We start from the raw sequence: 12,896 nt of genomic DNA, 5'->3' as shown, positions 1-12,896 counted from the left end.
TGTAAAGTAAAAAGATAAACTGACTGTAATAGCTTACAACAGATTAAAGAAATCATGCCGGTTCTTTAAGAAGTAACACTCCTTTCGATTATCATCCAGTAGGTTGTCTACCTACGAACTATTTTAGTCTTATCAAGGCGTCCAATGGGTTTAGGCAATTTTGGTTCTCTAGAAGCAAACTAAAAGGTGACACTGAAACATTTAATACTACAACAGCTTAAGAGGGAAGGGTTGCCTTGTCTATGTTTACAGTACAAGTGTGTTTTTGTAGCACCATTACAACAATAGAAGATGATGACAAAAGGAGACACAATTACTCACTGACCATCTCCATTCACTGGTTCCTTCACTGAAAAGATGAGTATGTAAAAAGCATAGAGGGGAGCTAGTGACTTTTTTTCTTACCCCTGAGCATTCCACTTGAGACAAGATCCCCGTCTTTCGGTAGCATTCCTGTTTTTGCACAGACTATATAGATTTATAGAACCACTATTCTTTGAGGCTGAATCTATCTGCTTCTATGTTTACATTATATCCAGCCAAGAAAATAAGCGACACAAAAACCTCAATGCCAGCATGTCAAGCAAGAGAGCAGCACTGCTATTTTGTTTTTAATCTATTAGACAAGTTAGGATTAGCACATTATTAGTACCAGTGTGTTTATAACACCATGTAAGCTGTTGTGCTGTGTTGCTTACATTATGGGAAGGATCCAAGCTTACTAAGTGAGACTTCAGCATATGCGAATTCAATTTGTTGATCGCTCATTCAGACTCCCCCCCCCAAAAAAAAAAAAAGCTTGCTAATGCCTCATTTATATTGTCATTTAAATGTAGTGCCACTTTCGATTAATTATAATCCAAATTATATCTCTATGCAGCAAAAGAATTAATATGGAATTCATCCAGATTAATACATTTGCATTAAAAATGCAGCCTGTCTCTGTTATTGCTAAGGGGAGTATATTTTAATAAGATTGTAAACATTAGGGGGAAAGATAGAAATTAGCCTTCATTATTGCAATGGAAATTGGTCTCCCATTTAGGTCTAATTAGAAATGAATATCAATAATTATAATGTAGAATACTGCCTGGATTTGGATCACATGTGATAAGTCAGGAACCTAATGTCTGTTAACGGTGGTGGAACATTTACGCTCATAAATAGCAAAACACAATTTGCTTTCATGTTTTTTTTTCCTCTCCCTGTTCCTTTGCGTGTTTTACTAGATGTTGCCTGCTTTTGATTAACAGGAAGCTTTCAGCAAAATATTTATTTTGGTGCATTGAAATCACGAGAGTCAAGAAATCAAGTGAGCATTTTCACTATTTTAAAAAACACTCTGTAGATTTTGGAGCCAAAACTAAAACTTTAGCAAAAGTGACATGATGAGGCGACAGTGTAACAGCCCTAGAATCATTTGGAATTACTAGAATCACCATGAGTCTGGGAGTTCCTCTTGTATGTGGGTAATTTAAGGATAAAATGAGCCAAATATGGATCAATGTGTGATTACTCTGAGCACCACTACTGATATTCACAGAGATTTCTGGGCAAATGTTTGTGGACATCTTTAGGGAATATATGGTACATGCAATATGAAAAACAAAATACATTTTTATTTGTTTTAGATACTTAAAAATTACATATGGATGTTTCATCTTAACAATTACAAGCGTACCAGGCTATTTTTACAGCCTGTTTACAGAGTTGAATAGCTTAAGCTTAGATTACACACACATTTGAATAAAAGAGAATTTTGACCTTTTAGATAATGCACAGAATATACAGACATGTGTTTCATTCGGCCCATATGGTGCTACACACTGTAGAAATAATGTGAGAGTCACTTACATGCCAATATGGCTTTTAAACAGCTGGATCTAACATTTTAGCAAATTGACCACAGAACCCAATAGTGGCTTATACACTGGACGAATATTTATTGGTAATTGATGTAAAAGTCTTTCTCCTATGTACATGGCTATTACAGAACCCAATAAATGCCAGTTGGCATTTTTCTGCTGCTGAATTACTGGTCAGGAAGTCAGCTGCCAGGTTTTAAATGTCTTCCTCTAATCTCCCGAAACTGCATATTTATGTCCGAATGTTGTTAAAAACAGCTTTACAGCAAATTTACAGAAATATTGTAATTTGGGAATACAACATTTACATCAAAACAAAATTGTTTGCCAAGGTAAAGCTATCTTTGCAGTTATCTCTTGTTAAAAATATGTATGCACACAGACACACAAAAAAGAGCAGTTCTAGGATTAGAGGCAGAGATAATATATGGGGGATGTCAGAGATGTTCATTAAACATTTGTAAATCTACATTAGCATAAGATTATTTATTGGTTTGAGTTAGGTTGCTGCATTAGAGTTTGTATCAGCAGACAGGGCAGGGTTATGCTATCAGATGAACTGTAGGTCAGCAATGTTTAACATTAAATGTTGGCCCTGCCAGATGTCAGACCTAAAATAACATGCTGCATGAATAAATTCAGACTTAAACACACCATTTTAAATTTTGCCAAGTGACAGCAAGAATTTTTAAATGTATATAGGGAGTATGAGAACACAAAACCACCATGTCCTCCCATCACATTAGCAATGAAACAATCATTTCTTTTTATGTAATGTTAATGAAAATGAAATTATCAAATGTGCAACAGTCCAGATTTTCCAGCACCATGGATATTTTACAGATACCGGCTTCTAATAAATATTGTACAAACATGCCACCTTATGTTGCATACTATCATTGGTATGTAGAACACATTGACTAGACCTATCATTCTATCATTTTAAAGGTATGTTTTCCTAGCTTTCATCTTTTAATAATTAACCAGTCCAAGTAACGCTTTCCCTGCATTTTAACAACTTATTAATGCAAAGCTTGTAGATCTGGGGTATGGGTTCCCACAAGATACTGATACAGTAAGTGTCGCTATGAAAACGGAACCAGTTTCCATAAGAAAATACTTCTTTTTTCAATGTACTACTATATTTGTTCCTTCTCCTCTTGAACCTCTTTTAACTTTGAAATGGGTTTAATGTTTATATTTTGCTTCACTGCTGGTTAAAGAGACAGTTTATTCAAATCACTTTCGCGATCATGATGTTCTAGCTAACTAGCAAAAAAACTATTTCCAGGCTGGGATCGAGATTTTTGCACACCATCCAACATTTGGCAAGAGTGACTCTTTAGCTTAAACTACATTTTTTTATATTAGCTTTTTGAATTTTTTTTTATGAAAGTAGATATTATTTAAAGGTTGCATTAAAGGTTTAGTGTAAAATGACACTTTTTAATTCAGAATTTCCCTTTATAAAGGGCACACTTTTCTCATTTGGCTGATAGATCCTCTGGGGTCAGTATTGATTAGGTGGGGCCCACACATTGATTAAGGAATAGAAATACATTTGCCTGTGACAGTCCTGAATCAAAACTGGCATGTTTACTGTAGTTTTGACAATGTCAAATTTTCAGCACCTATAATCCCTTCTGTCCTCTTTACTTTGCTACAAATAGATGCATAAATACAGTCTTTCCTATCAGCATTTGTGACCTTGACAGCCCCCATTTATAAATTAAAAAACAGGTTACTGTGCAATCAAGGGGACCTTGTCTATTTAGCCAGCTCTCATGTGAAAGCGAGAAAATCAAGTTGTATCTTCATGCACAATCAGATTACCAATGGGCTATATATTTATGTAGGGTCTGATAGCAATCAATGGCTTAGCAACTGAACATTTCAAGATGCATTTGCACCCGGTTGTCCAGTGATAGTGTCCTCGTCCTGGAAATAATTTAGTTGCAAATTGACTGGAAGATGGTGAAAATTGAAAGTTAAAATTAGAAATACTCATAATAAAACAGAAGGGGGAAAAAAAGGTCAGATGATGCCGCATGGTGATGAGATTGGAATAGTTGGTAAATGAGCTGCTGTTTTCGTCGTAAGATGTATGTGACATGCCTGTCCAATGCTCTTGTAATATCCAGCCTAGCAGAAGAGATTATCTGGCAAATTGACGTTGGAAAGAATTTTCTGATGGACAGGAAAATTAGAATTGCGACCCTCTCACTTTGATGTATGCAGTGTTGTAGCCACATTATGCTGCAAGCTCCTGCATCCCATTAAGAGCTGTGTGTTTAGGGGATCATATTGAAATTAACTATAGTCAAGCTGCAAAATAGCACAATAAAATGTTTGCAGTCTTAAGAGATCAGATAATCACAGTATAAGCTTTTTACAACCCTGTAGAATTATAGTACTGAATGCTGAAAGAGAGATGGAGATAAAATTTTATTTCTCTACATAGGTAAGTGTGTTATGAGGGGGATATTTCCCTGTTTGTGAGACAGCTTTGTGTGGCTTTGCTAAAACATCAAAAACTTTAGTGTTTTTGCAGGATTTGACAACAAAGAAATTAAAATAGCAGATGAGGAAATGCTGGGAAGAAGAAACATTGTTTTTCCTTTCTTTTGAGGGAATCTAGAAATTCCAGCTGAAATGCTGTTATTGATTAATCTTTCAAGGCAACCTAGGGTTATCTAAACAAAAGAGAGGAGTACATATTTAAACCTGTTTATTGAGTCTACTAACCGTTACTAGACATAAAATGTGACTTCTAATATATAGAAATCTATCAGCTGGAATTGTAAGGAGAAAAAAGAAAAACTATCGATTTATATACTTATATGTTAGATGTCAAATATATCTAAAGCATATTCTTTTTGCACTGCAAACTATTTTGGTGCTAAATAAATATATATAACAATATTAAAGTGTTTTTATTTTGTTCTTTTTTTGTCTTCCTTATTCTAAATATGCTTTACTACACAGTATTTAGAATCTGATTCTGTCAGAACGCAAGAAATTTACCCACCTGCCTGGTTGCATCATACATTATTTGTTGCCATTGTCTATGTTCTATTTTTCTTTATATTAGTTTTAACTGATTCTCTACATCCATTCAGAAAGGTGTTTATACCTCACTCATACCCCATGACAAAGCTACAGTAAATTTATGTTGGCCCAGCCATGAAAAGTAGCTGCTAGCAAGTGTCATAAAAGGATACAAGAAAGCTCTATCCTGATATAACGACCCCCGAGACTATGCCGGCAACAATTTTATTTGGAGTCTACCATACCTATATGATGCTAAATATTGCTGGGACTAAATAATACAGCTTTGAACAAAGAATGGTATAAAACAGGGATGGCTTCCTCAACCTTGTTTAAATGAGTTAGCTCTAAAGCTGGTCAGTAGTTTATTGAAATACAAATGTTAAAATACATTGGGATCTTAAACATTTATTACATTTTTCAAATATTGTTTAGGTTCTGGAACCCGAACCCCAGACAAGGAGTCTCTCCTGAATTCTGCAAAGCGGCAGTTAATACAAAGTAAGGAAGAGGATGGTACATCTAAAAGATCAAGGACTGCTGAAGAAAACAGTGTTTGCCAAGAACAGGTAAAAATTTAGTAGAAACAAAAATTAATAAATAAATATATATATATTTTTTTTTTTTAAGGACTGCTAACATTTGTAATGTTTTTCTCTTACAGTGCTATCAGTGTCCCTACTGCAACTACAACAGCAAAGATTCCAACCGGATCCAAATGCACATCATATCCCAGCATTCAGTGCAGCCTGTAATTTCCTGCCCTCTCTGCCAAGATGTTCTCAGTAACAAAATGCATCTGCAGCTGCACTTGACTCATTTACACAGTGTGTCTCCAGACTGTGTAGAAAAGCTCCTCATGACAGTAAGTGTATAGACATCAGAGAAAAATGTCAATAACCACAATATTTCATAAATTCAACTTTACCTGAACATATCTTCTAAAAGAAAAACATAGAACCCCCAATCATACGTGGAAAAACATGGACATATTACTATGTAAAGTGATAACCTGCCCCTTTCATGTTCATGCATTATGAAAAAAATGAATAGATGGCTATTTGTACAGGGGTTAGGGGGCCTGGATAAGGGCAAATCTTGAACTTGAATTTAAACTTAACATGTGCATAGTTTATGTAGTGCAACAATGTTAACCAGTTGAAACCAGCACACTAGCTCTGAAATGCAAGAATACTAATTTTCCTTCGAGACACCTGCTAATTGTGTATGAATCAATACATAAATCGTGGTTTCTTGCACATTTTAGATTTCAGTACCAGACGTTGTGATGCCAAATAATATGTTGCTCCCACCGGCTGCACCTGACAAGATGGAAGAGAAGCCTGCAGCTGCAACCACAGAGTCACCTGGGAAACCAACAGGTTAGTTAAAGCAACTACTGATCATGTGTTTTTCTATAGGGTAGCAAAACAAGTATTACTCAGTAGTGAGACTTACTAAAAAGAGCCACTACAGGAGGGAGACCTAAAAACTCGGACACCAACTTGTTTCCAATGAAGAGAAAATGATATCTAGCCTAAGCTTGAAACATGATCTTTGGTTAGACTTGCTTTGGACTGGTTTTGGAAAAAATAATATTAATAACAAAACTCTAAATGTCTGATTTTTAAATAAAACTGAACATAAACATCAGTGCAGCACATTGGGTCTACAGCTCCCATTGATATTTATAATAACACATGAATCTGGAGAACAGAAAGATGAATTATTTTTGCAAACCTCAAGTCTCCAGCAGTCTTTTAACGATATCAGTTTTATGATTTTTCCATATTCTAATGACTAAAGCAATGTGGCTCATAAGAGCTTGTACAGATTCTGCCTTTTAATTTTATTGTATTACATGCTTGTTCTTTGTTGCTGATCACATGAAAAAGAAATCCTACAATGCTTATCCACATAAAACTTTTATGCCCATACAAATGAGAACAAATGCATTAGCTCTAATTTTATTCTCTTTTTTTTCCTTATTTCAATTAGGTGACAGTCCAACAGAAGAAAAAAACATCCAAGGTGGAGAAGATTTAAAGGCTGGAATTGAAATTAAAACAGAAGAGCAAAACATGCCTAAGGAATCATTAGATACCCCAGAATGGAACAAATCCATCAACAAAGATGCAAAGCACTGCGAGTCACTGACTGATCAATTAAGTGAACAGCAGAAGAGGCAGCAGCTTTCGGTTTCTGATCGCCATGTTTATAAATATCGCTGTACCCACTGTAGTTTGGCTTTTAAGACTATGCAGAAGCTTCAGATACATTCCCAGTATCACGCTATCAGGGCTGCCACTATGTGTAGCCTTTGTCAACGCAGCTTCCGTACATTCCTTGCTTTAAAAAAACATTTGGAAACGGGCCACCCTGAGCTAAGCGAGACTGAAATACAGCAGCTTTGTGCATCTTTACCTGTAAATGGGGAGCTCTGGGCTGAAAATGAAAACATAGCTCCAGATGAGCACTCCTTAGATCAGGACAATGAACGTGATTATGAGATGGACCATGAAGGAAAGGCTAGCCCAGTTGGGAGTGACAGTAGCTCCATTCCAGATGACTTGGGCTCAGAACCAAAGCGGACATTGCCTTTTAGAAAAGGGCCAAATTTTACTATGGAAAAATTTTTAGATCCATCACGACCATATAAGTGTACAGTGTGTAAAGAGTCCTTCACTCAAAAGAACATTCTTTTGGTCCATTACAATTCTGTATCTCATTTGCATAAACTTAAAAAGGTTTTGCAAGAAGCATCAAGTCCAGTTCCTCAAGAGACCAACAGCAGCACTGACAACAAACCATTTAAGTGCAGCATTTGCAATGTTGCATACAGCCAAAGTTCTACATTGGAAATTCATATGAGATCCGTTCTTCACCAAACCAAGGCAAGGGCTGCAAAACTAGAGCCAAGTAGTAACAATACCAGTGGGAGTACCATGGCAAGGAATATTAGCAGCCCAAGCCAAGGGATGCTCGATTCTATGGGTTTTCCAAATGTAAACAACAAAGAACCCCACCTAGATGCCAAAGAAATTAACAAAAAGCAAGCTCCTGAGGTTATTCATACCCAGCCTCCACATCATCCACCACAGTCACCAGCACAGCTTCAAATGCAACTGCAACATGAACTGCAACAACAAGCTGCATTCTTTCAGCCCCAGTTTTTAAACCCAGCGTTTCTTCCTCATTTTCCAATGACTCCAGAGGCTCTTGTTCAATTCCAGCAGCCACAGTTTCTTTTCCCATTTTATATTCCTGGAACAGAGTTTAGCCTCAACCCTGATTTAGGACTACCTGCTTCTGCTGCATTTGGAATGCCTAGCATGGCAGGATCATTACTCGAAGATTTAAAACTACAAATTCAAACACAACATCAGGTTGGGCAGACCCAGCTACAAATGCTACAGCAGCAAGCACAGCAGCAGGCACAACAGTATCAAGCCACACAGTCACAACATCAGTCACAGAAGCAACACCACTCTAACAGGATAATGAAACAAGAGCAAAGTAATGTTAGTGTGTCAAGTTCTGAAAGCCAACTTGCAAAAGATACATCGTATTACAAAGAGGCCGAAGAAGTCAATGACAAGCAAGACAAACCAAAGCAAGAAATTACAACTGAAAATGACACTCTAAAAGACAGTAAAGAGATGAAGAAACAAAAATCATTAGAACCTACTATTCCACCTCCTCGTATTGCTTCTGGTGCTAGAGGAAATGCAGCAAAAGCTCTTCTAGAAAATTTTGGATTTGAGTTGATAATTCAGTATAATGAAAACCGACAGAAAGTACAAAAGAAAAACAAGCTTGGGGAAAATGAAAGTAATGAAAAGCTAGAGTGTGGGGCATGCAGTAAGCTATTCTCAAATATTTTGATCCTAAAAAGTCATCAAGAACATGTGCATGGACAATTTTTCCCTTATGGGGAATTGGAAAAATTTGCTCGCCAGTACAGAGAGGCATATGATAAGCTTTATCCAATTGCACCACCTTCTTCAGAAACACCTCCTCCACCACCACCACCCCCTCCTCCCCCTTCTGCACCTCCAACACCAGCTCCACCTCCACTTACTCCAGCTGTACCTGTAAAGATTCCGAGCTCAACTCCAACACCATTACAAGCTCCACCTCCAACTCCTCCACCTCCTCCGCCACCACCACCCCCTCCTCCACCACCTCCTCCACCACCTCCACCTTCAGCTCCTCCTCAAGTTCAGCTTCCTGTCTCCTTGGATCTTCCCCTCTTCCCACCAATTATGATGCAGTCTGTTCAGCATCCCGCTTTACCTCCACAACTTGCACTGCAGCTTTCTCCCATGGATGCTTTATCTGCAGATCTTACACAGATGTGCCAACAACAGTTGGGCTTAGATCCAAATTTTCTGCGTCATTCCCAGTTTAAACGTCCACGTACTAGAATCACAGATGACCAGCTGAAGATACTACGTGCCTACTTTGACATAAATAATTCTCCAAATGAGGATCAAATACAGGAGATGGCTGAGAAATCAGGTCTTTCTTTGAAAGTTATCAAACACTGGTTTCGAAACACCTTATTTAAAGAACGTCAAAGAAACAAAGATTCACCATACAATTTTAATAATCCTCCTATAACAGTTCTTGAGGATATCAGAATTGAGCCACCACTACCATCCTTAGATATTCATAGGTCAGACTCTGCTTTTAGCAAAAGGTCATCAAGAACCAGGTTTACTGATTATCAGCTTAGAGTTTTACAGGACTTTTTTGACACTAATGCATACCCAAAGGATGATGAAATAGAACAACTATCCACTGTTCTTAATTTGGCAACACGTGTTATTGTTGTATGGTTCCAAAATGCCCGTCAAAAAGCTAGAAAAAGCTATGAAAATCAAGCTGAAGCTAAAGACAGTGAAAAGAGGGAGCTAACCAATGAGCGCTACATTCGTACTAGCAACATGCAATATCAGTGCAAGAAATGCAATGTTGTATTTCCTAGAATATTTGACTTAATTACCCACCAAAAAAAGCTATGTTACAAAGATGAAGATGATGATATTCAAGATGAAAGCCAAACTGAGGATTCAATGGATGCTACAGATCAAATTTTACCAAAGACATCTAGTCAAGCAGAAACTTCAAAAGCCTCAACAATAACCACAGTAAGCTCTGGTTCAGGCTCAAGTACTCCTTTAAATCCATCACCAAGACCAGAGTTGGGTAAAACTTCACCAAAACCTGATGTGCAAACTGAAAAACCAAAGCAAATCGATGCCATTGCTAGCTCATTAGCCTCCAAATTAATACAATCCAGTTCTACATCATCAGACACACAGCCTTCACCATCTATATCCCAACAAAGGCAGTCTCAGCAAATTGCAAGGCCTTCATCTGCATCACAAACCACTCCTGTTCCATCTAGCCCACTACCAATATCTTTGACTTCATTGTCAAACAGCCTACCTCCTCAGCTGCTACAATACCAATGTGATCAATGTACAGTCGCATTTCCAACCATAGAACTGTGGCAGGAGCATCAACACATGCATTTTCTAGCTGCCCAAAATCAGTTTCTCCATTCACAGTTTTTGGAAAGGCCTATGGATATGCCATATATGATCTTTGATCCTAACAATCCTCTTATGGCGAGTCAGTTACTTGGTAGTTCTATGTCTCACATGCCTCCACAAGCTGGTGGACCGCACAGTGCTACATCTGTGTCTGCTTCTCTAAAAAGGAAGATGGAAGACAAAGATGATAATAACTGCAGTGAGAAAGAGGGTGGCATTAGTGGTGAAGATCAACATCGAGATAAACGATTAAGAACCACTATTACCCCAGAACAACTAGAAATACTCTATGAAAAATATCTGTTAGACTCTAATCCAACACGAAAGATGCTTGATCATATTGCTAGAGAGGTGGGCCTAAAAAAGAGAGTGGTGCAAGTTTGGTTTCAGAATACAAGAGCCAGAGAAAGAAAAGGTCAGTTCAGAGCTGTAGGTCCAGCACAGTCTCATAAAAGATGTCCATTTTGCCGTGCACTGTTTAAAGCAAAGTCAGCCTTAGAAAGTCATATTAGGTCTCGGCATTGGAATGAGGGAAAACAAGCTGGTTATAGTTTGCCACCCAGTCCTCTTGCTGGCATGGATGATGGTGGTGAAAGCCCAAACAAATACACATTTTTTGATTACCCAACACTTCCAAAGAATGACCCATTTAGTGAAAATGATATGCCTTCTACAGTTTCCACACCAGTAAGCAAAACTGCTGAGCTATCACCGAAGAATCTTTTAAGCCCATCGTCTTTTCGGGCAGAATGCAATGAAGATATAGAGAATTTGCATGCACCCCATACAGAAAGGTTTGATCAAAGCAAAAATGACTTTGATGAAACATCATCAATTAACACAGCAATTAGTGATGCTACAACAGGGGATGAAGGAAACAATGATGTAGAAAACATGACTGTTAGTTCTAAAGATGTAAAAAACCCCAAAGAACCAAAAATTCAAATGAATGATAGTTTGCCAAAAACAGGAACTATTTCCGCAATTGATAACTGTGATGATAGTTTCTTCTTTTCTCTGACAAATACATCACAAAATAACATAGACAGAGAAAGTGACCATGACCAAAGTATATATATGACTGATGAGTATGAGGACAATGCTGACCGAAGTGAAACATCCAGTATTGCAGATCCAGATCCCAGCTCACCAAACTCTTTTGGTAGCAACAGCCTTTTTAAAGCCAAAAATAATGACCGACCAGGTCATAAACGATTTAGAACTCAAATGAGTAATGTTCAACTGAAAGTTCTCAAAGCTTGCTTTTGTGATTATAGGACTCCAACAATGCAAGAATGTGAAATACTGGGCAATGAGATTGGTCTTCCCAAACGTGTTGTCCAAGTTTGGTTTCAAAATGCACGGGCAAAAGAAAAGAAATTTAAAATTAATATAGGGAAGCCTTTCATGATTAATCAAACTGGATCAGATGGAACCAGACTTGAGTGTTCGCTTTGTGGAGTGAAATATTCAGCTCGCTTATCCATTCGAGATCATATATTTTCTAAGCAGCACATTACAAAGGTGAGAGAAACCGTGGGAAGCCAGCTTGATCGTGAGAAGGACTACTTAGCCCCTACTACTGTTCGACAACTGATGGCACAACAAGAACTGGATCGGATAAAGAAGGCGTCAGATGTTTTGGGAATAACTGTTCAGCAGTCAAGTATGATGGAGAGCAGTCCTCTTCACGGTCTCAATCTGTCAGCATCTTACCAAGGGCTACCTGGCCTTCCTCCAGTTCTCCTTCCAGGGATGAACAGCCCATCTCCATTGCCTGGGTTTACGCAGAATACAAACAGTAAGTGTAAATTATAATGATTGAAACTTCTTTGCTAATTATCAATCAATGGAATAATTCCACATATTTTATTGATCTGTAAATTAAGGTACCAACAGTTTAGCTTGAAGTATAAGGATGAAGCATGAGAATGCACACATATAGCAATTTTAGTGCTGTCTAAATTTCTCCTAAAAATAATTAAGAGATGACAGTCAGAGCTGGTCTTGCAATAAAAAAGCTATACCAAATTATATGGTTTCAGATACTACAGAAAAGATAGAAAAAGTAGACTAAACTTTGCTTTTCTCTAGTCGTTCTTCATTATTCTTTCGGCATTACAACAGTTAGCTTCTATGGTGTCCACACCTACACTTCAATCTGTATTGTAATCTGTATTGTAATATTCCTTTACTAGTTTTTTCTTTTTCTAAAACCATGTGGCAAAAATAAATGTTTTTCTTTTTGGTATTTACTGTAATGACTTTTTATTCATAAAAATTGACTGAATAAAAATACTGTCTTTGATTTTTCAGCTTTGACATCTTCTGGTGCCGGCATGCTTGGGTTCCCTACTTCAGCTACTCCATCTCCTGCCCTCTCTCTTAGCAGTGTACCCACTAAACCTTTGCTGCAGACTCC

General features: G+C 37.5%; 1 protein-coding gene across 3 annotated transcripts in view; it reads left to right on the top strand.

Moving 5' to 3' along the window:
- ZFHX4 (zinc finger homeobox 4) overlaps positions 1–12,896 on the top strand; it is a 136,004-nt gene that overhangs the window by 118,772 nt on the left and 4,336 nt on the right. For all 3 annotated transcript variants that reach the window (XM_072411033.1, XM_072411031.1, XM_072411032.1), the window contains exons 6-10: positions 5,349–5,482; positions 5,578–5,778; positions 6,181–6,295; positions 6,912–12,275; positions 12,791–12,896. The exon at positions 12,791–12,896 is cut by the window's right edge and continues 4,336 nt beyond it. In XM_072411033.1, the coding sequence (XP_072267134.1) occupies positions 5,349–5,482; positions 5,578–5,778; positions 6,181–6,295; positions 6,912–12,275; positions 12,791–12,896 (5,920 nt within the window). The remainder of the gene's footprint in view (positions 1–5,348; positions 5,483–5,577; positions 5,779–6,180; positions 6,296–6,911; positions 12,276–12,790) is intronic.

Source organism: Pyxicephalus adspersus, chromosome 5 (genome assembly GCF_032062135.1).
Source record: "Pyxicephalus adspersus chromosome 5, UCB_Pads_2.0, whole genome shotgun sequence".
NCBI lineage: Eukaryota > Metazoa > Chordata > Amphibia > Anura > Pyxicephalidae > Pyxicephalus > Pyxicephalus adspersus.
The sequence above is the reverse complement of the archived record's forward strand: the minus strand, read 5'-3'. Positions and strand labels throughout refer to the sequence as shown.